Source organism: Neomonachus schauinslandi, chromosome X (assembly GCF_002201575.2).
Source record: "Neomonachus schauinslandi chromosome X, ASM220157v2, whole genome shotgun sequence".
NCBI classification, from domain to species: Eukaryota; Metazoa; Chordata; class Mammalia; order Carnivora; family Phocidae; genus Neomonachus; species Neomonachus schauinslandi.
This window is the reverse complement of record NC_058419.1, coordinates 106,572,834-106,592,180: the sequence shown is the minus strand read 5'-3', so window position 1 is coordinate 106,592,180 and position 19,347 is coordinate 106,572,834. Positions and strand designations below refer to the sequence as shown.

The following is a 19,347-nucleotide window of genomic DNA, read 5'->3' as shown; positions in this document are numbered from 1 at the left end:
GTCGGCAGCCCAGACGGAAAAAAGAAGTATTCTCTGGTATTCTTAATTGACTATTTTGTTAACATTATTTGAAAACAAGACCCCTCAACTCTTTTCTCACTAAGACAGTTTATTTTTCCTTGCATCCCCTACTCCAGTAAGATGCGATTGTTAGACTATTTTAACTTCCCTTCCCTCTCTGGCCCCAGTTGAGAATGATTTTTTTTTTTAAGATTTTATTTAGTTATCTGACAGAGAGACAGCGAGAGAGGGAACACAAGCAGGGGGAGTGGGAGAGGGAGAAGCAGGCTTCCCGCTGAGCAGGGAGCCCGATGCGGGGCTCGATCCCAGGACCCTGGGATCATGACCTGAGCTGAAGGCAGACGCTTAACGACTGAGCCACCCAGGTGCCCCTATGATTGATTTAGATGAAAACATATTATTACTTATTTGCAAACATCCAATCATTATCCATTTAAACTTTAGCACTTGAGGCCTCTGTTTGTTTGTCATTTGGTTAGTATGATTTAAGTATTTTCCTCAAATAGGTCATGTGGTTGTTAACATTTTTTAATTCTTAAAAAATGAAAAAAAAATTTTGTTTACTGATGAATGAAATCCTGGCTGGATATGAGGTTCTGGGGTGATAGTCCTATACTCTCAAAAGTCTCTAGATGTTATTTCAACATCCTCTGTCTTCTAGGACTTCGAATGTTGTATAAGAGAAGTCCAATACTCGTCTTATTTTCTATTTATAGAAAATTTACTCTTTCTGAGTGGAAACTTAAGATTTATCTTTCATTCTAGAGATTTAGAATTCCACCAAGGTATGTTTAAGTCTGTATATCAGCCATTGCCAGAATGATGCTCTGGAACAAACTACCACAAAAGTCTCATCAGCATTAAATTATAATTATTGGTTACTCACACATCTGTAAATCTAGGCTGGGCTTGACTCTAACATTCAGGTTGGTTCCAGGCCACTTGATGTATTTCTCATCCTTTTAAAAAAAAAAATTTTTTTTTTTATTTAATTGACAGAAAGAGACAGTGAGAGCAGGAACACAAGCAGGGGGAGTGGGAGAGGGAGAAGCAGGCTTCCCACGGAGCAGGGAGCCCGATGCGGGGCTCGATCCCAGGACCCTGGGATCATGACCTGAGCCGAAGGCAGTCGCTTAACCAACTGAGTCACCCAGGCGCCCCTCTCATCCTCCTTGAGTCAGGAGCGTCCCAGAGCGTGCTCTCATGGCAGAAAGCAGAACAGGAGGATGTGAAAATAAGGGAAGCCTCGTTTAAAATGGCATTGGGAAGCCCTGAAGGGGGAGCTCTTGGTGCACCTGGCTGACATGTGACTCTTGATCTTGGCGTTGTGAGTTCAAGCCCCACGTTGGGTGTAGAGATCCCTTAAATAAATAAACTTAAGAAAAATTCCAACCACCATTAAAAAAAAAACTAATAAAAGCTGACCTTCCCTTCATCTCCTTGGACTTACCTAGGGTTCACCATCACTTGTATGTCCCAAAGTGCAATTGCTCTGTTATTCCTCAATAAACTAATTTGACTAGTAAAATAACTGGCTTTTTTATTTTTGAGGTTGACAACGGTGAGCCCCCTGTGCAGGGAAAATTCAGGCTTCTGCTTGTAGTATGTCCATTGGCCCACGTGAAGCACATAACCAACCCCAAGTCAGGAGCTTGGGAAGAGCAATCTGCTCATCTGTGTTAGATGAAGGGGGAGGGAATTGGTACTTGTTGCACCAGAACTTAATCAACTATAATTTGTTTCTAGATCACCTACTAAGATTCTCATGGAATCTACTGGGAACTTGGCATACTTCTTCAGTCTGCAAACTTGGGCCTTTGTTTTGTTCCAGGGAATTTTCATTTATTATTTGCTTCATTATGCTTCTCCTTCACCAGTTCCCTTTCCTTCTTCATGGCCTGCTTTTGCTTGTTATGTCTCCTAGATCTATCCTCCACCAAGACTCTTACCTTTTCCCTGTAAGTTCCACTTTTTTGTCTTTTTGAGATATTATGCTTTGAGATATTTCTTCCCTTCACCCAGATTACTGACTCTGGCTGCAAGAGTAGCCATCTTCTCCTTTAATTTGTCTGATGTATCTTTAAGTTTCAAACCACAGCATCTGGTTTCACAGAGTTTGTACGTGTGGGAAGAGGTGTGCGTGCACAGGATGACCAACTTAGCCTGGTTTGCCCAGCACTGTCCTGGTTTTAGCACTGAAAGTCTCACATCCCTGGAACTCCCTCAATCCCAGGCAAACTGGGACAATTGGTCACCCGAATGCTGTACTTGAATCTCTTTAAATCCTAGTTTTATTTTTTATTTGTTATCTGTCTTCTCTGACAATTCTGTTTTTGCTGGGTGCCTGCCCTGTTTGATCTTTCTCCTTCTGGCTGCTTGTAAATTCTAAGTTGTCTGGTTATTTTTTTCTTTATCTACTGTACTGAGACCATTTGGGTCTCGCCTGTCATATACCAGGGCTTGAAACAAATTCAGTCATTAGCTTTCTTGGGAGAGAAAAAAACTTACACCACCAGGGTAGCAAGAGAAGAGAAGGCATGGGTCCCTTTGCTCCTGTTATGCATTCGAGGAGACTACCTGTGCCCCCATACCTTCCTGGATACACGGTGTGGGGCCACGTTCCAGTAGAGGGACCCGAGCCCTTATTGCTTTCCTTTCGAACAAACATGAGAAAACAACCTTGTCAAGGAAGGGACACACAAATTGCTTGGGTGCCACGCAGTCTGGAGCTGGACACGAGATATTTAAAGAAGTTGTCTGGGAATTCCAGCCTCTGGCATCTGAGGTCTGTTGGGAGACACTTTTCCATGGGTTTCTCCTGTTTCTGCACATCTTGTGAGCAGAAACACTGATAGCTTTTATTCTGAGCTAACTTTCCAAGAAAGTTTGTAGAGTGAACAGCCTTAGGAGATAGAGAGCACGTCTCCATATGGAGCCAAAGAAAAACGTGTTTGTTGACGGTATAATAATGTCTCCCTTTAGGGCAAAAACTGGGCAGGTTTGCTTGCAGCCCTCTTTAAGAGACTGGTATTTCCTAAGCTTGGTTCCTCCCCTGCGACACACCTCCACTGAACGTGCAGCATCCACTTGGGCCCACCTCTGTGTTGCCCCAGTGGGACGTGGGGGGTAAGAGAACCGTCGCAAACAGGAAGCGCGTGCTGTCTGTTGTGCTACAGGGAATCACATCCTTTGCCTCTGACCCAATGTTATTGTGATTTCTGCCAGCATCCGTGAGCTTGAAGCAGACTCACTTGTTAGCTTGCAGGCAGGGGAAGTCTCATACCCTTCCCAGTTCTCACCGGAGCCCGTTAGAGGTGTCCTGCTGCCCCGTCAGGAATCCTTCAGTGGAAGCTTCCTCCACTCCGCTCCAGCCTCAGCTGATTCGTGGTCCCAGCAAGCCAGAATGAGGTCACTTTGGGATAATTCTGCTCATTTCAATACAGCAGATAACTGGCAACTCCAGGGTGGTTGATCATCTTTGACCGCTACATGGAGGAAGTCCCACTCTATGAAAGGGTTGTCTTCTAAGTATGATTTGTAAGGTTTTTTTTTGAAGATTTTATTTGGGGCGCCTGTGTGGCTCAGTTGGTTAAGCGACTGCCTTTGGTTTGGGTCATGGTCCCAGGGTCCTGGGATCGAGCCCTGCATTGGGCTCCCTGCTCAGCGGGAAGCCTGCTTCTCCCTCTCCCTCTGCCTGCCACTCCCCCTGCTTGTGCGCGCTCTCTGTCAAATAAATAAATAAAATCTTAAAAAAAAAAAAAGAAAGGTGCTCCTGAGGTCACACCCCATACCTAGAGAATCTTAAAAAAAATAAAGATTTTATTTATTTATTTGACAGAGAGAGCGCGCACACGTGTGTGCACAAGCAGGGGGGAGGGGCAGAAAGAGAGGGAGAAGTGGACTCTCTTTATGGGTTCTGGAGGCAGGCTATCTAGATTCAAATCCTGGCCCCTCCATTAGCTAGATTAGTTACAGTATCCTCTCAGTTGTCTCGCTTGGAAATGGAGTTTACAACACTAACCACCAATAGGGTCATTTTGAGGATTAAATGAATAATGCATGTCTTGTGAGCGACTCCTTGCCAGGCTGCTGTGATAACCATTCAATAATCTGGCTGCTATGTACAGTTTAAGCAAGCTTGATCACCACCTGTCATCTTGCTGTTATTAGAGTAACATTAGCCTTGCTCTGCCCACTCAGTTCTCCTGGGTGAGAAGGCCAGACCTGTGAGGAGGGGTCTGCAGTTCTCTAGCCCTGCCGGAGAGTGGAAGGATGCCCTACAACCAGGGAGCAGTATTATGAAACTTGCTTAGCCCACATCTGAATTACATCTTCTAACATATGAGCGTCCCATACAAAGAGAATATAATGATGTCCAACTCTTTGACTCTGAATCTCTCTTTCAGATGGTTCCAAACTCTGGCAGAGATGCCAGTTATTAGCCCCCCTCAAGCACCAATACATACTTAAGTGACGGGCTGTAATCTGTCATTTCATCCATACGTCTTGGGGTCTCTCCAACCATATGCTGAGCCCACCGTGGATAGGTCTATGTCTTGCCCTCAGTGAGGCAGTGGAGAGGGCAGTGTGGGAAAGGACATGGTCTCTTACCCCAAGAAGCTTGGGTCCAAATCTGGGCTCTGATACTTTATAGGTAGGTGACCTTTAGCTCCCAAGGCCTTGTTTCCACATCCATAATTGTACCTTCCTTACACGGTCCTTGCAAGGACTGAGTGGGTTACAACATATACAACAGAACAGTGCCTAGCATGTAGTGAGAAGAGTGCAAAGAAATCCTGTATTTTATAGCCTAGGTGTTTTCCAAGATGCGATGAAAGCAGTTAAGTACATTTTCCCTGTAGATGAAATACTGAAGTTCTGGAGATGAAGGATTATTTTATGGAAAAAGATATTTACCTGAAACACTACTGGGACTGTCAAGGATGTCCTCATCCTTACCAGTGAGAATAAACTCAGCTTCTGCTAATGAGCGGTGGCCGCGGTGCTATTTCAGGAGGCAGCACACAACAAAAACCAAAGACAAGATTGGTATCGGTTGGAAGGTGGGAGAAGTGGGAATAGGACCTGAAGACAGCCTATCCAGCAAGGAACCTAACACGTTTAGTTATTTGTAAGAAAACAAAAGTTTCTTAGGAGAAGTAGATGTTTTTCCCGAAATTTTCTCAAAATAGAAATTGAAAATGGGATAATAGTTTGGTTTTTTTTATCATTTATGAGTAAGTACACATTCTCTGTGCAGATACACATCCCTGGACTCTAGGGGCTGGGCAATACTTTTTCATCTGGAATCTTATCTCCATCATCTTATGGTCTGTGTTCTGCCCTCTGACTTGTGATAGGGTGACAGGCCACCAAAATCTTGAACCTTCTGTTTCCCAATCTCTTTATTACATATTCATATTTGCAAATATAACATGCATTATTCTATCGAGACTTTATCATACTGGGAATGTAGCTTAAATTGCTAAAGGATGAAATTACATGAGTTGTGAATAAAATCTAGATTCTGAAGAGGGATTTTTCTTTTCTTTGGTGTCTGTATCTCCCCATCCCAGCTGGGGCCTAACACAGTACGAGGCACATAGGAAGTCCTCCCTGAACAGTTGTGTGAATAAATACACACTCTGAGATTTTACTTCAAGGGTGCTTACCTTTCTGTTCATCAGTATGGCAGTTGCCTCAAATTACCAACCCTGATAGGGATGATTAGAAGGAAATAATCATAGATCACCAACAGTGATGTGACACAAACCTTAATTTATTGTCTGGGAAGGGAGCGCCGCATTACTCAAGGACAAGTTCACCTATGTCACAACATAGATTTAAATTTCACAAATCTGTTATATGCATATTTTTTGAGAAATACCGTACAATACTGTACATGAATATTCTCTTCCCAATAATTTCCATAATAGTTTCCTTTCTCTAGCTTACTTTATCATAAGAATACAGTATATAATACACATAACAGACAACATACCTGTTAGCTGACGGTTTAAGTGATCGGTAAGACTTCCGGTCAGCAGTAGGCTATTAGGAGCTAAATTTTTGGCTAGGCAACAGACATAACACAGATTGCTGACTTCATGGGGAGTCGGCGCCCCTAACCCCACATTGTTCAACGGTCACCAGTACCAAGAGGGCAAAAGGAAAGAAGTACATCAGATCAGGTGGGATTCTGGGTGCAGGTGTCTGGTTGGTTCCCAAGGCCAAGCGGAAACTCTTCTTAGCAAGTGGTCATCACGCTGGTTCACTTCTTAAAAGTGCAGGCACCATACACGGAGATGTCCAGGATGGGTAACCTAAAGCCCTACCGGGCTCCGCGTCACTCACGTGGCACGTCTGACCCGTGGGTTGGCCGAAATCTTCCCTTAGCAGGGCCAGGACAGCACGTTAGTACAGCGGGGTTGATCAAGTAGGAACCGCCGGTTACCTGCCTCTGCTCATCTCTTAAAGTGGAACTGCCAGACCTCATTTCCCTTTCCTGTCAGGGCCAAAGGCAGGGAAGCATGCATGTGTACATAGAAAAACAAATTTTAGGGAGACAGGTTGCCCTTTAAAAACTGTAATGCAACAAAATATCAGAAGCTCTCAAAGAAATCCTTGCACAGCAACGTTCCTAGCAACAGCATTCACAATGGCCAAAAGGTGGAAGCAAGCTAAATGTCCATCGATGGATGACAGATAGACAAAACGAGGTATATGCACACCAGGGAATACTATTCAGCCGAAGAAGAAGAACGAACAAAGCCCGATGCGTGTTACACCACACACGAACCTCGAACACATTATGCCAAGTGAGAGAGGCCAGACATGAAAGGTCACATGCTATCTGATCCCATCATCAGCAGATATCTAGAATAGGGAAGTCCGCAGACCCAGAAAGCAAACTGGTGTTTCTGGGGCTGGGGGAGGGGAGGATGGGCAGCCAGTGCTTCCTGGCTACAGAGATCTGTTTGGGGTGAGGAAGCTGTTTTGGAAATAGAGCTGGTGGTGGCACAGCCATGTAAATGTAGTGAAGGCCACTCAGCGGTACCCCTGAAAATGGGTGATTGTCGCTTATGTGAATTACACCTCCATAAAAAGAAAGGGGAAACAGAAAGAACTTCAGGGCTATTTTGAGCGCCACCAATGCAAGAAAGCAGGAACGGACATGGGGGAGCCCGGATGCTGAACAATTGATGGGCACCAGGAGGGGAGAGGCAGAGACCGGGGCGGGGGGGGGGGGGCGGTTTCCACTTCAGAATCTAACCAGAGGTCGCAAACACTTGAAATGCAAACAAATACAACACATTTTCAAATGTGTAGCTCTTTAATTTCTGCAAATAACCTGGCATTCTAAGCCAAGTAAATGATTGTACAGGGAGAAAGCAAGACATCCCACAAGTGCCTTTTCAAGGCCAGTGATTGTACCTGGAGGAGAGGGGCTGGGCTCTGGGGTGGGGGGGGGCAGGGTGGGCACTGAGAGCAGCCTGGGGACCGCCACCAAGAAGGGGCGACCTTGAGCCGCTCTGCCCATTTGCGAAGTCTCCCACATCCTCCATATAAGCCTGGCAAGCACATCATCTTTTGGCAGGTTTCACAGATCCTATCAAAACAAATTTGTAAAAATTGCATTTAATACATGTGCACAAACCTTTTAAGCACATACCAAGTCCACTCTTCTAAAAGGTGTTTCGACAAGATCGGGCGCGTTCAGGGTGGTATGGCCGTGACTAAAAGGTGTTTCGAGTGTTTAATAGGTCACTTCAGTCCAGACTATGTACAGGGAAGCCATTTGTAAAAAGCTACGCCCTTGGACAAACACTGCCTCAGGATTCCACTTACACAAAGTATCTGAAGCAGTCCAACTCGGGGAAACAGAAAAGAGAATGCTGGGGGAAAACGGGGAGGATAGTGTTTCACTTTTGCAAGAGGAGAACACTTCCAGGGATCCCTTGTGCAACAACGTGAATCTACTGAGCATCACTGAACCGCACACTTTCAAAAATGGTGAAGGCGGTTCATTTTAGGTCAGGGTTTTTAGCTCATCTAAAAATTTTTACAACCATCCTATTAAAGTAATACCCGTGCTAACTGTTTTGCTAGTGTAGTGTTACGGTTTTCGGGAAATTACAGGCTTTAGGGGTTTAGACGGAACCCAGTTTGGAGCTGGATCTACTTTAGAACATAAACCTAAAGATGGCTCTGGCTACAAGTACAGCAACGAAGCAATGACTTCAAGCAAAAACAATCCCAGTTTCTTACATCGCTGCCTGGTTTCTACAAACCACTCAGGAGGTTGTGCTTCCGTAGAGTTTGGACATCTAACCGTAAAATACTGACACCGTTATGGGAAAACAACACAAAACAACAACAACGAAACCAAAACCAAAATGAGGTCAAAACTCGGGAGCTGGTTTGGGCCCATGCTCTGGTGTTTTTAAAAAGAGAGCAAATAATGCAAGCCTCAGGATTTGGGAGGGAAAGGCGCGCCTCTGTCCATTTTACCTCCGGACTGGCTCGCGGCCTGCTGGCCCCGAGGCGGCCCAGCTGTCTGCGCGGCCACTGTCGAGACAGCCACGGGGCCCTGCAAGGTTCTCAAGGGCTGTGCCTGCGGTGGGGCCGGCGGCCGCGAGGCAGGGGCCGGCGGTAGTGGGTGCGCAGGGCGAGGGCGGATCTGCCGGGGTCTTCCGTGGCTCTCCGCAGAGCTAAGCGCAGCCAACAGCGCCGCCTGGGGCTGCGGCAAACTCCCCTCTCCAGCCCCGCTAAGGACCACAGCCGGCTGAGCAGATGAGGCCGTTTTCGGACCGGCGGCACCTCGTGCACTTGCACCCTGTGGCACCGGCTGCGGAGGACCAGAAGTGGAGGCTTGCTGAAGTTGTTCTGGGGGAATCAACTGATAGAGCCGCTGCTCTGGCTGCTGCGGGGTGTTCGAAAGGAGCGAATCTTGGCGAAGCTCCAGTGGAGTTACTGGCCTGAGGCCGGAAGCGTGTTTAAAAAAAAACTGAACGCGGACCGGAGGACCCCGCGCTGCCGTGGGCACCGCACTGGGGGGCCGAGCTCCTGAGGGCAGGCTGCTGGGCTTGTCCCCCGCAGGAGCCGTGGCGCCAGCCGTGCGGCCCTGCCCGGGGCCGGAGCCCCGCTCCAAAGCCTGCGCTCCGCAACCGGGGCCCGCAGAGCTGGCCGTGACCTGGGCGTGGGGGCTGCTTTGTGATGGGCCGGCGGGGGACGGGGTGGTCGCAGGTAGCCTGCTAACTCGAGTGCCCTGCTTCACAGAGGATTTCGGGGACTTGGCCGTGACCGGGGTGGCCAGGGCTCCCAGCGGGGAGCTGGCGGTGGACAGGGTGGCTGCGGGAAGCGGGCTAACTCCAGTCACATTCACAGAGGACTGCTGGGAGCTGGCCGAGACCCGGCTCGCCGGGGTCCTCTGTGGTGCGCTGGCGGAGGACGGGGGGGCTGCAGGAAGCGGGCTAACTCGATTCACGTCCACGGAGGACTGCCGGGAAAGACTTGCTGGCTTAGAAGCAGGAGCCGGAGATGGAGATTTAAGAAAGCTGCTGGCCTCCCGTGGAGTAAAACTGTTCCCCGACCAACTCTCCCCTGAGCTCCAGGGAAGTCTGATGCGTAGAGCTGGCGGTCTGACGCCCTGGCCCTGGCCTGGAGACCGAACCGACACCATCTCAGGCTGTTCTGGGTCCTTCCCGGGAGGAAGCCCGCTGAGGCCCGCTGAGCCGCTGGAGCTGTGGGGCGCGGGGACTGGACACTTGGCCTCCTGCGGAACCACCGCCTCTGGCCGAACGACTACCCCCACAGCAGCAGTCTTTGACTCGGGCGGGACACTGTCTGAACGGTCGTCTGTGGAGGGGTGCAGAGGAGACATCTGTCCCTCCCACCCGCCTTCCTTCCAGGGCCTTCTCGGTCCAGAGAAAGGTGGATTATTCGGCGGCAGCGGCGGCGGCTGCATGAAGGTCAGCTCCGTTGTCTGAGGCTCGTCGCCAGCCTCACATCCAAACGCACCACCGTCTCTCACCTCGTGGGCTGGCCAGACTCCTGGAGGTGAGACATCCTGTCTGGCGGACCTCTTCCCTCTGGCATATTTCTGCACATCCACTTCAGAAGGGACGGCCAAGTCACAGGGTCTCTGTTTCCACGTATCTACACAACTGCCCGCTTGAGAAATTTTGAGGTCATACCGCCGCCCGGCTTGGCTCTGTCTGCCTTTTCGGCAAGAGGCCCATACTCCGAGCTCAGGAGGAGGTGGGCAACCGGACAGCTGCCGCTGCCGACTCAGAGAGGGTGCAGAATACCTCTTGAAGCTCCTTTTCATCGGGCGAGTGTTCATCTTTTGCTTGTTATAGAGCAGCCTGTTTGCCGTGCAGGCTACTGATATGGAAGGATCGAGACACAGGGGTTCCGCAGTAGCCAAGATCAGTTGGCTCTCAAGCAGCAGTTTGTCCTCCTGGGTCCATTCCTGGCCATCGCTGCTTATGGACTGCACGTCGCAGGCTAACGTCTGCATGGTCGGGCGCAGGAGAATATGCCTGCTCTGGTAGCCGGGAGGTTCCCCACCAGCGCACTGCCTGTAGTCCCGCACCTGTGCTATGACACACCCACAGTGGAAAACGTTAACCTGAGATTTTTCCAGGAGGTCCAGCAGACCAGGGGGTAACTCCTCAGCATCCAGGTATTCCAGCAATTCCCCTTCTTCATAAGGCAGCCGAATGGTCTCCGAACACGCCCCATGTTTCCCCTCGAGCATCAGCGAATATCCCCCCTCTCCCGGGTGTAGGTTGACCACCAAACAGGGCAACGACTCTCTCCTGACGAGCTTCTCTAGCAAGTTCACGTTGCTTCTTAGCTCCTCCGGAGCCTCAGGCTCTTTCCCACATTCTTCCACATACATGTCATAAAGTTTTTCATAGAGAGATGCTTCCCCACTCGACGAGCGTTTCCTTTTAGGAGGCCTCTGCTGGGCACTTGCGATGACATAGTCCGCGCGGTCCAAAGCTCGTTCTACAGCCTGTTGCATCGCGGGACAGAGGGGGCCCTAAAGAGAAGACAAAACGCAAGTGCCTTGAGGGGCGGGGTGAAAACCCTGCCTTTCACGTCGAGGTAGAGTCTCGCCAGCGCCGCAACTCCACCGTGGAGCCAGGAGCCTCTCTTGCAAATGGACGACCAGAAGCCCGCCCCACCGAAAGCACCACACAACATACCTGTGATTTGGGGGAAACACCTGCACGTGTCGGAGCCGCCACCGCGCTGGGTCCGGACTCCCTGCGGGCTGGGCCGGAAGTGGATGGGAGCCCCCCGCCCTCCCCGCTCTCCCCCCGCCCCCTGGCTCCCCGACCCCGCGGGAGCATCCGCTTGTGCGCACGTGCGCTCTCTGCAGGCCACCGCGGCGGGCCTCAAGCCTCCTCCTGTTGTTGCCTCCGCCTCCAGGCCTTGAGGCCCGCAGCCCGCACTTCCACTGCAGGGCCGGACCTTTGTTTTCCACTCAAGGCCAAGAGCACGCCGCCACCGACGCGTAGGCAACGAGCCGAAGAATACGCACTTTCCGGTCCGGTCCCAGTCCACGCCAGTTTGCGCAGGAATGCGGCTGTCGCGCAAGCCTCGGAAGCTGTTCGTTTCTTTTCTTGGCCAGCGCTTCACCCAGAATCGTTGACTGTGTCTGAGTCTCCTGTCGTGAACGGCAGGGCTGCGCCTGGTGCCCATCACCGCTTGAACACACCCCACAGAGCCCACGTGTGTAGCAGCTCCCGCCTATGTGGAGGCTCGCTGTATTTGGTGCCGGCGTCGGAATTGTTCCTTGAGTCTTCCAGTGATCTGCCTGATGGTTGGCGTGTAGATGTGCGCAGGACATGCCCTTCTGATAAACTTGACTTACTTCCCTTGTGCTGCGCTGTGTATCACAGTAAGGGCGCTTTACAAGGGATGCCGTGGGCCAGTCGTCTCGTCTGGGAATTACGGCTCAGGATTAAACCATCGGTTTGAAAAGGTGGCCTGCGTGTGACGGAGCTGAGAACCCCTGTCCCCGGGCCATGGCAGCACATTCCAGCCGTCACTCGGTCTTGGAGACCACAGCCAGGATCCTAAGCATGGATCTGGAGGGAGGTGACGGGCTCCCTTGTTTTCCACTCCCTTTGTTGCCTTGAGATGTGCCGGCCCTTCAGGGCAGGTTTTTAAAAGAATCTCGAGGTTTACGCGAGACTCGGCATAGAAAAGGCTCACAAAGGAAAAGAAGCCAAGACAAATCGGGGGAACGCCCGAATTTCACACAGCTGGAAAACCGGGGTGGGTTTTAACCAATGGCAATGGTGACAGTTGCATGTATCGTAGATAGGACGGTCCACTGAGAGAGGATTCAACACTTTTTGATGGAGGGCTCCTGAGAGCTAGAGGACCCCGGTCCAGGGAGAGACAAGAATGCTTTTCTGCAGGCCCATCAGCTGTCTTTGGGCAAGTGGATTCTTGTGGAGCGCCTCAAGGGGGCTGGAAGTCCAGTTCAGTTTCTTCACTCTTTTACACATCCTCCCCTGTCTCTCTTTTTCCCCACCCCCACTTGCCCGAATTTAGGCTAAGTCTGACACTGGATGGCTACAGCATATTTTTCTACACCGTAATTCAGACATCCTCCTGGAAGAGAAAGAAGTGCGAGACTTCGCCTGCCGCCCCTGGCTAGGGGAGCAGACTCCTGGCTTCCGAGCAGGGCAGAGGAGGAGGGCCAGCCCGGGTCAGGCAAGCGAGGGGGCCTGGGGCGGCAGGTTGAGGGAGACACCCGCGCTCGGGCGGTGCCCTAGCTGCCTCACCCGCCTCGCCTCGGCCCGGCCCGGCCCTGCCCTGCGATGGGCCCCTGGCCACGTGGCGCCCGCCTCCTTCCCAGCTCTTCTCTCCTCTCCTTCCCACGGGTCTGTGCTCGGCCCCGAGTCACCGGCCACGGACAGGCCACCCCGCCCAGGGCGCCCCGTCCTGGCAGACGCCTGCCGCTTCTGCTGAGAGGCCTGCCCGTCTCCACCTTCTCCCCCTCAGATATGCCGTCCTGACCTCCAAGAAGCGTGTCTCCCGCTCCCTGCTCTCCTGCCCCTGCACACGGGCCGCGTGCCTGAGGACAGCCGGCCTTCACCTTGGCAAGGAATGGAGCGTGCGCACTGTTTCTCCTCACCCGGCCTCCGGATGCTCCGAGGGCAGAGACCATGTCTTTGCCATCCCTGTTCGCTCACCGACTCGGGTGGTCACTCCTTGGCACCACGTCGGTGCCGTCGAATGGAGGAATGATGGGCGGACGCCACGCTCTAGTTACCTCAACCCCAGGCTCCTCAGAATCTTGTCAAGTAAATATTTTATCCCCCTTTCGGAGACCACGAAGGCACCCGCAGCCAGGTCTTCTGGCTCTGGTGCCCTGGACGGTGCCAGGAGGGCCGAACCGGGACGCTATTGACATGTGTTGTGTGGGGACGTCTGGCGCATCCCTGGCGCGGTCCTCTGCATGCCCGTGGCCCTCGCCCCCTCAGCTGCGACAACCGAACGTGGCTCCAGGTATTGCCAGCCAGCCCCCGGCTGGCGGGGGCGGGGCAGGGGCAGGGGGTGGCAAGATCGTCCCCTGGTTGAGAACCCCTCCACTGTAGACCTGCTCTGGAAACCACGAGCGTGATCCAAATGCAGCCCCTGAGCCCCCGTCCCGGGGTACTTGTCACTGGCCAGAGAGAGAGGCGCATCTGCCCCGCTGCCACGGGATGGCCCAGATCTGCGGTGTTGCCCTGGCTGTGTCTTAGGTTGGGTTTCCCCAGAAGTGCACCCTGAGAAGAGGATCTGCGTGCAAGCGGTTGGCCTGGGAGCTCATCCCCCGAAGCACCGGGCGGGGGGGAGGTGGAAAGGGGATGACCTGGGAAAGAAGACAACAGCGGGCACGTCCATGAGCAGAAGACCGCGGTGGACAGCTGGGCCCTGCTGGGGAGCTCCCGGGGGGAGGGGGCGGCAGGGCGGGGGCGGCGGGGACAGTACCGAACACGTGTCGGGGTCTGCTACCTGAGAGGCAAGGAAGCTGGGGTGTGTATCCCTGCACTCGTCTCTCTCGTTGGCTGAGGACAGGCCCGGCACTGTTCCCTGTCCCTCCAGCTTGCCGCTTAGGAGAGCCACCCATGCTGACGTGGCCGGACGATACCCGCATATGGACAGTCACAAGCGCTCGCCATCGTGCTCCGTGTGCGGGGACAGTGTTAGCCCCATGGGGGTTCGGGCAGGGCGCTGGCGGCCTCTGCTCCAGCCACGACTGAAGCTCAGGCGGAGAAGTGCAGTCGAGAAATGTGTGCTCTCTGATATATCTGGCTGTGTGGACAAGGGAAATGCTACTCCACGTCCAAGTGAAATGGACGGTGTCGTGTGAGGCGTGCGTGTGTGTGTGTGTGTGCGCGCGTGAGAGAGTGTCAGCTCTTAAGGCCACCAGGGCGTCCAGTGGAGGTTGTGGCCTACTCCCTGGCCCCCGCCGGGTGAACCCCTAGGCCTTCTGGCCACGGGTGCACTGGACGAGGCTCTCACCCTGGCTGCGCGTGCATCCCAGTGTGCGTCAGTGGGCCTGGCAGCGCTTAGCGTGCTTCAGCCGGCCCCTCCACTTGCACTCCCTAATTGCCTGGTCTTCCCACGAGACGAGGGGTTTAAAAAAAATGGCTCCGAGTGCACACCGTCCTTGGAGCCCTGCAAGCACGTTAATGAGCCCACTGGCTGATTATAAGGACTCCGATGGCTGCCCTCCCCTACAGCAGCCTGACCTAGATGCACATGCTGAGAAAACTCACGGCCAGGCTAAGATATGCTAGTGGGAGAAGAGAGTTCAGTTAATTGCAAGATAATTGAGCCAATTTACAATTAGCAAACTGGTTTGTGCCATACCCATTGAGGTCTAGGTCTCGATTTTGCCACCTCTCCCCTGCTGCAGCTAATTAGAGGGACCAGCCAGAGAACATGGACTACGGGGAGCAAGTGAAGGTGAAGATACGTTGCTTGTTGGCCTCATCTCTGGTTAACCCTCCATCACTTGCCCTGAGACTGACGTGTCTTTCCTGTGTTCAGGCCCCAAGACACATTATAGCAAATCCCTGGGTGGGGGGGGATGCTATCGCTCTGGGAGATCATGTGACTGAAGGCCCCTCCCACAGTCCATTACGGAGACGGAAAGGCAGACCTTATCCAGAAGCATCATGATAGGGAGAGGGACCACGGCAATGGGATTTTCCAGTGGGGGGGTGGGGGGGCGGAGAGATTGGGCTCAACTCGGAATGCGGCATGGGCACGTGGGCGTTTATAGCCAAGGAGCAGGATGGGAGTCGGTGGGTGGAAAATTACTAAGAGGAAACATCAGGAGTATGGGGGATTCTGGCTAAACAGCCAACAGGATCCTCTGCTGAAGACAGGCCAGGGTGATCAAGGCATCGCCTGGGGGATGGTGGAGGATGAGCAATGTGATTGGGTATGGAGGGTGGGGGGTTCTGGTTAAACTGACGGAGCAGGGTTCTTGCCAAAACTGGCTTCTACAAGGAAGTGCACAGATGGGCCTAGGAGTAGGTTCTGGAGCCTGACTAAAGTTTGGTCAAGAAGAGAATCTCTGTCACCATCAACTTTTAATTATGAAAATGTTCCTTATCACAGTGACAAAGGGTAAGATATACTAGAGGAAGAAGAGAATTGAATTAATTGCAAGATAAATACCCTAATTTGCAATAGTAAACCGGTTTGTTCCAAGCTCATTGAGGTCAAGCATGAATGTTTTTTATTAAGTATAATATACAGAGAGTAAAATTTTCCTTTTCAAGTGTACAGACCTGTGAGTTTTGAAAAATGTTTTCAGTTGTGCAATCACCACTGCAATCAAGGTATAGAATTTTTCCATCATGCAAAAAAAAAAAAAATTCCCTCATGCATATTTGACGTGGATTCTTTCAGGACCCAGAGGCCATACCACCTTGTCTTGATTACTCTAGTTTTATAATAAGTTTTGAATCAAGTAGTGATAAAGCTCTCACTTTGTTCTTTTGCAAAGTAATTTTGGCTACCTTAGTCCTTCTGTCTTTTCGTGTACATTTTAGAATCGTTTTGTGAATTTCTACAAGTTGGGGGCCTCACCCCTAGTTCCACTAATTATCTCTGCCCTTGATCAAGTCACTTAACTCTTTTGTGCCCCTGTTTTTTCATTTATAAATTAGAATGATGATGCTAATGATATTTTGAAGTTTAAGTGGGACAGTCCATATAACCGTGGCCATAGAATGCCTAGCACATAGTGAGCACTCATTAAAGATCAGCCACGTTTTCCTTTACCACCATCCTTCTGAGTGCCTTAGCACTCTTTTCTCTTCTTTCCTTTCTTGGGGACAGTGGGGAAGTAATGAACAGTTTGAAGAGAAATAGTAACTTGTTTAGCACATTAAGTGGGGCCATGGATGAGGGCAATGGGCTAGCGTGGGGTGAGGCTGGGGACAGGAAACAGGTGACAGGTGACTGCAGTGCCCTTGTGGCAGCTGATGAGGTCAGTGTTAGTCCAGCCGGCAAGGAAGTACTCAGATAGGTTGAGTGACACTTGAGAAGTAATTGGCTATAGGAGTTGAAAACAAGGAAAGAGTTGAATTTGGCTCGGAGTGGCTAGCTTGAAGAGATTGAGTGACTTCTGGTGGCTTATATGGTATCATATATAATTCACAATGTTTTTCATGTGTCAAGATTGTCGGAAGCTGGGGAATAGTGCCATTCTTTAGACTGTAAACTGTCCTAACAGCAGGGACTGCTATTTTTGCCCACTATAGCTTACCCAGGGCATAGCACAATGCCTTACATATAACTAGGTACTTGTAATAGACAGAATAATGGTCCCCCAAAGATGTCCACATCCTAATCTTTGGAACCAATAAGTATGTTACCTTTCCAGTGCAAAGGGGACTTTGCAGATAGGATTAAGCTATGGAGCTTGAGATGAGATTATCCTTGTTTTTCTGGGTGGGCCCAGTATAACGACAGGGGTCCTCATAAGGGAAGGAGGGAAGCAGGAAAGTCAGAGAGAGAGAGAGGGAGATACCAGAAGTTGCCTCCCTGATGGCCTTGAAGATGGAGGAAAGGGCCATGAGCCAAGGAACACAGGCAACGTCTAGAAGCCGGAAAAGGCAAGGAAAGAGATTATCCCTAGAGTCTCCAAAAAGGAACACGCCTTGTCAACACCTTAATTTTTGCATAGTGAAATCAGTTTCTGACGACTTCCAGAACATTAAGATTATAAATCTGTGTTGTTTTAAGCCACTGTTTGTGGTAATAAGTTACAGCAATGCTAGAAAACGAGTACCTGTTTTATGTGATGGACGGTGCTGAGAATTTATGAAGACCTGTATTCCATGGCCGCAAGTTTGCTGAATCTAAGTTTGCAGCACTCCATACCTCGCTAACAGAACCTTGTTGTCTGGTAGCTGGGATTGAGGGGGAGGAAAGGTGCAGGCAAAACGTGCTTGCAGCCTTTCCCAGAACATCTGATGTCATCCTTCTTTAATTCTATGAAATGTTTCGTTTCCAAAATCTCAAATCTCAGAAACAAATAAGAGATTTAGGGTCTTTGGGGAATGCAAACCAACCTCACAAGAACAATGTGGTGGTAAGAACTCAGGCTCTGAAACCAGACAGGCCTGTTCCATATTCCTGGGTTTGCTCCAGTTCTGCGCGTTTTGATGAGTTTTAAAACGTTTTAGAGTCTCTATTTCCTCAACTATAAAATTGAGACTACATTAGACTTTGAGAGACTGAAGCATGCAAACACTCTATATACAGTGAGCACTCAGTAAATGTTAGTCATTGTCATTGTCATTCTCTGAAGCTAACTGGAACCGAAGAGCTGGTAATCTCAGTTTTCATTGAAAAGTTAATTTACACAATCTTGATTTACATTATGGGATTATCCCTGTGTCTAGTTACACCCAGGGCAGGGAGCTGGAGTTGTTGAGGGTAAGCTGTGAACTGAGGCCGGGGGGAACTGGCAGTGTATGTGCCGAGAAAGTGACCAGGCCGAACAGCCTATAGAAATGGAACATTCCGCACCCCCCCCCCAGTCCTTGGGGGGAAATGGGAAGCCAGTAGCCTCCACCTCCTCCAACCGGTCATCAGTGGCCTGGAAGAAGCACACCCTGAAAATATCACGAGCAAAATATGCCTTTTGATTTTGAAAGACAAGCCTTATCTTTCTCCTGAAACTAAAATGTGCTGCCTAGAAGCCTTTGGGCTTCTTAACATTTATATGAAAAATGGCAGATATTCAAGCAAGGACTTTTGGAATCACAGATTCAGCTTTTTTTTTTTTTCCCTATTTCTAATTCTTCCCAAGGTGAAGCACTTATTCAGGTGTGACTTACAGTTCATTAGAACCTCAATTAGCAGATCCTCAAAACACTGGGAAGAGGAAAATTAGAAGAAAATGAATGGACCCAAAATGTATTCATATCCAGGAAACTTATAATGAAAACAACATTTAGGGTCAGGATCCAGAAGCAAAGCAAGATCAGCGACATCGTTCAAAGACTCAGTTATGTCTATTGTACCACACCTGCTGAGGTAAAAAACCAAACTCATGCTACCACTTAGAAAGGTTTCCAAGGATAAGGGCTAAAACCAAAACCTTTTTCATTATCCACAACACTCTAATACCTAAACCCGACCATAGATTGTGTGGGTTTACAAGAATTACCAAATGTAGCTCAGAAAATGAAAAGTGTGCTTGGTGCCCAGAAAAATAAAATTATATTCATATATATTTATGTGTGTGTATATATGTATATATATTACAATTTTATATATCAAATTCTAAAATTTTATATGTAAATATTATTTTGCTACTATATATAAATATATAAGGTATGTACGCATACATGGTAAATATAAAGATATAAGGGAAAATAGTAGGCCTCAGTGCATATATGATTTTAATATTTATATCATTTTAATATTTATATAATATATTCCTATATTAAAATTACATGTCTATTCAAACTCACTATTTTACCTTACCTGAAGAAGTTCCTATAGACAAAGTACCTCTCCTTTAGTCATCCTACATTTTGAAAAGAGTAAAAACTTAAAATATTTTTTAAAAGAAAAAAATTGTGCCATCAGATCCATTTTAATAAGGCTGACTAATGTTACTAAGTATATAACACTGTCTAATACCAAATTACAGTCAAAATGCATTACTAAGAAAAGATGATAACCCCAACTATAATTTTAGTTTTGTCAGATATAAAAGCTGGATATGACTCCTGGCCTACATTTTTCTGGAAATATCGTTCATTATCTGTTCATCTGTCT

At 49.6% G+C, this 19,347-nt stretch overlaps 1 protein-coding gene across 1 annotated transcript; it reads right to left on the bottom strand.

The window, feature by feature from the left end:
- Positions 1-5,826: 5,826 nt before the first annotated feature.
- Positions 5,827-11,053, bottom strand: LOC110569706 (transcription factor SPT20 homolog). The gene is made up of 3 exons (XM_044911626.1): positions 8,533-11,053; positions 6,023-6,094; positions 5,827-5,846 (listed from the first exon to the last, which is right to left on the bottom strand). Exons 1-3 carry the CDS (start codon positions 11,051-11,053, stop codon positions 5,827-5,829), a joined length of 2,613 nt encoding a protein of 870 aa, XP_044767561.1.
- Between the last annotated feature and the right edge of the window lie 8,294 nt (positions 11,054-19,347).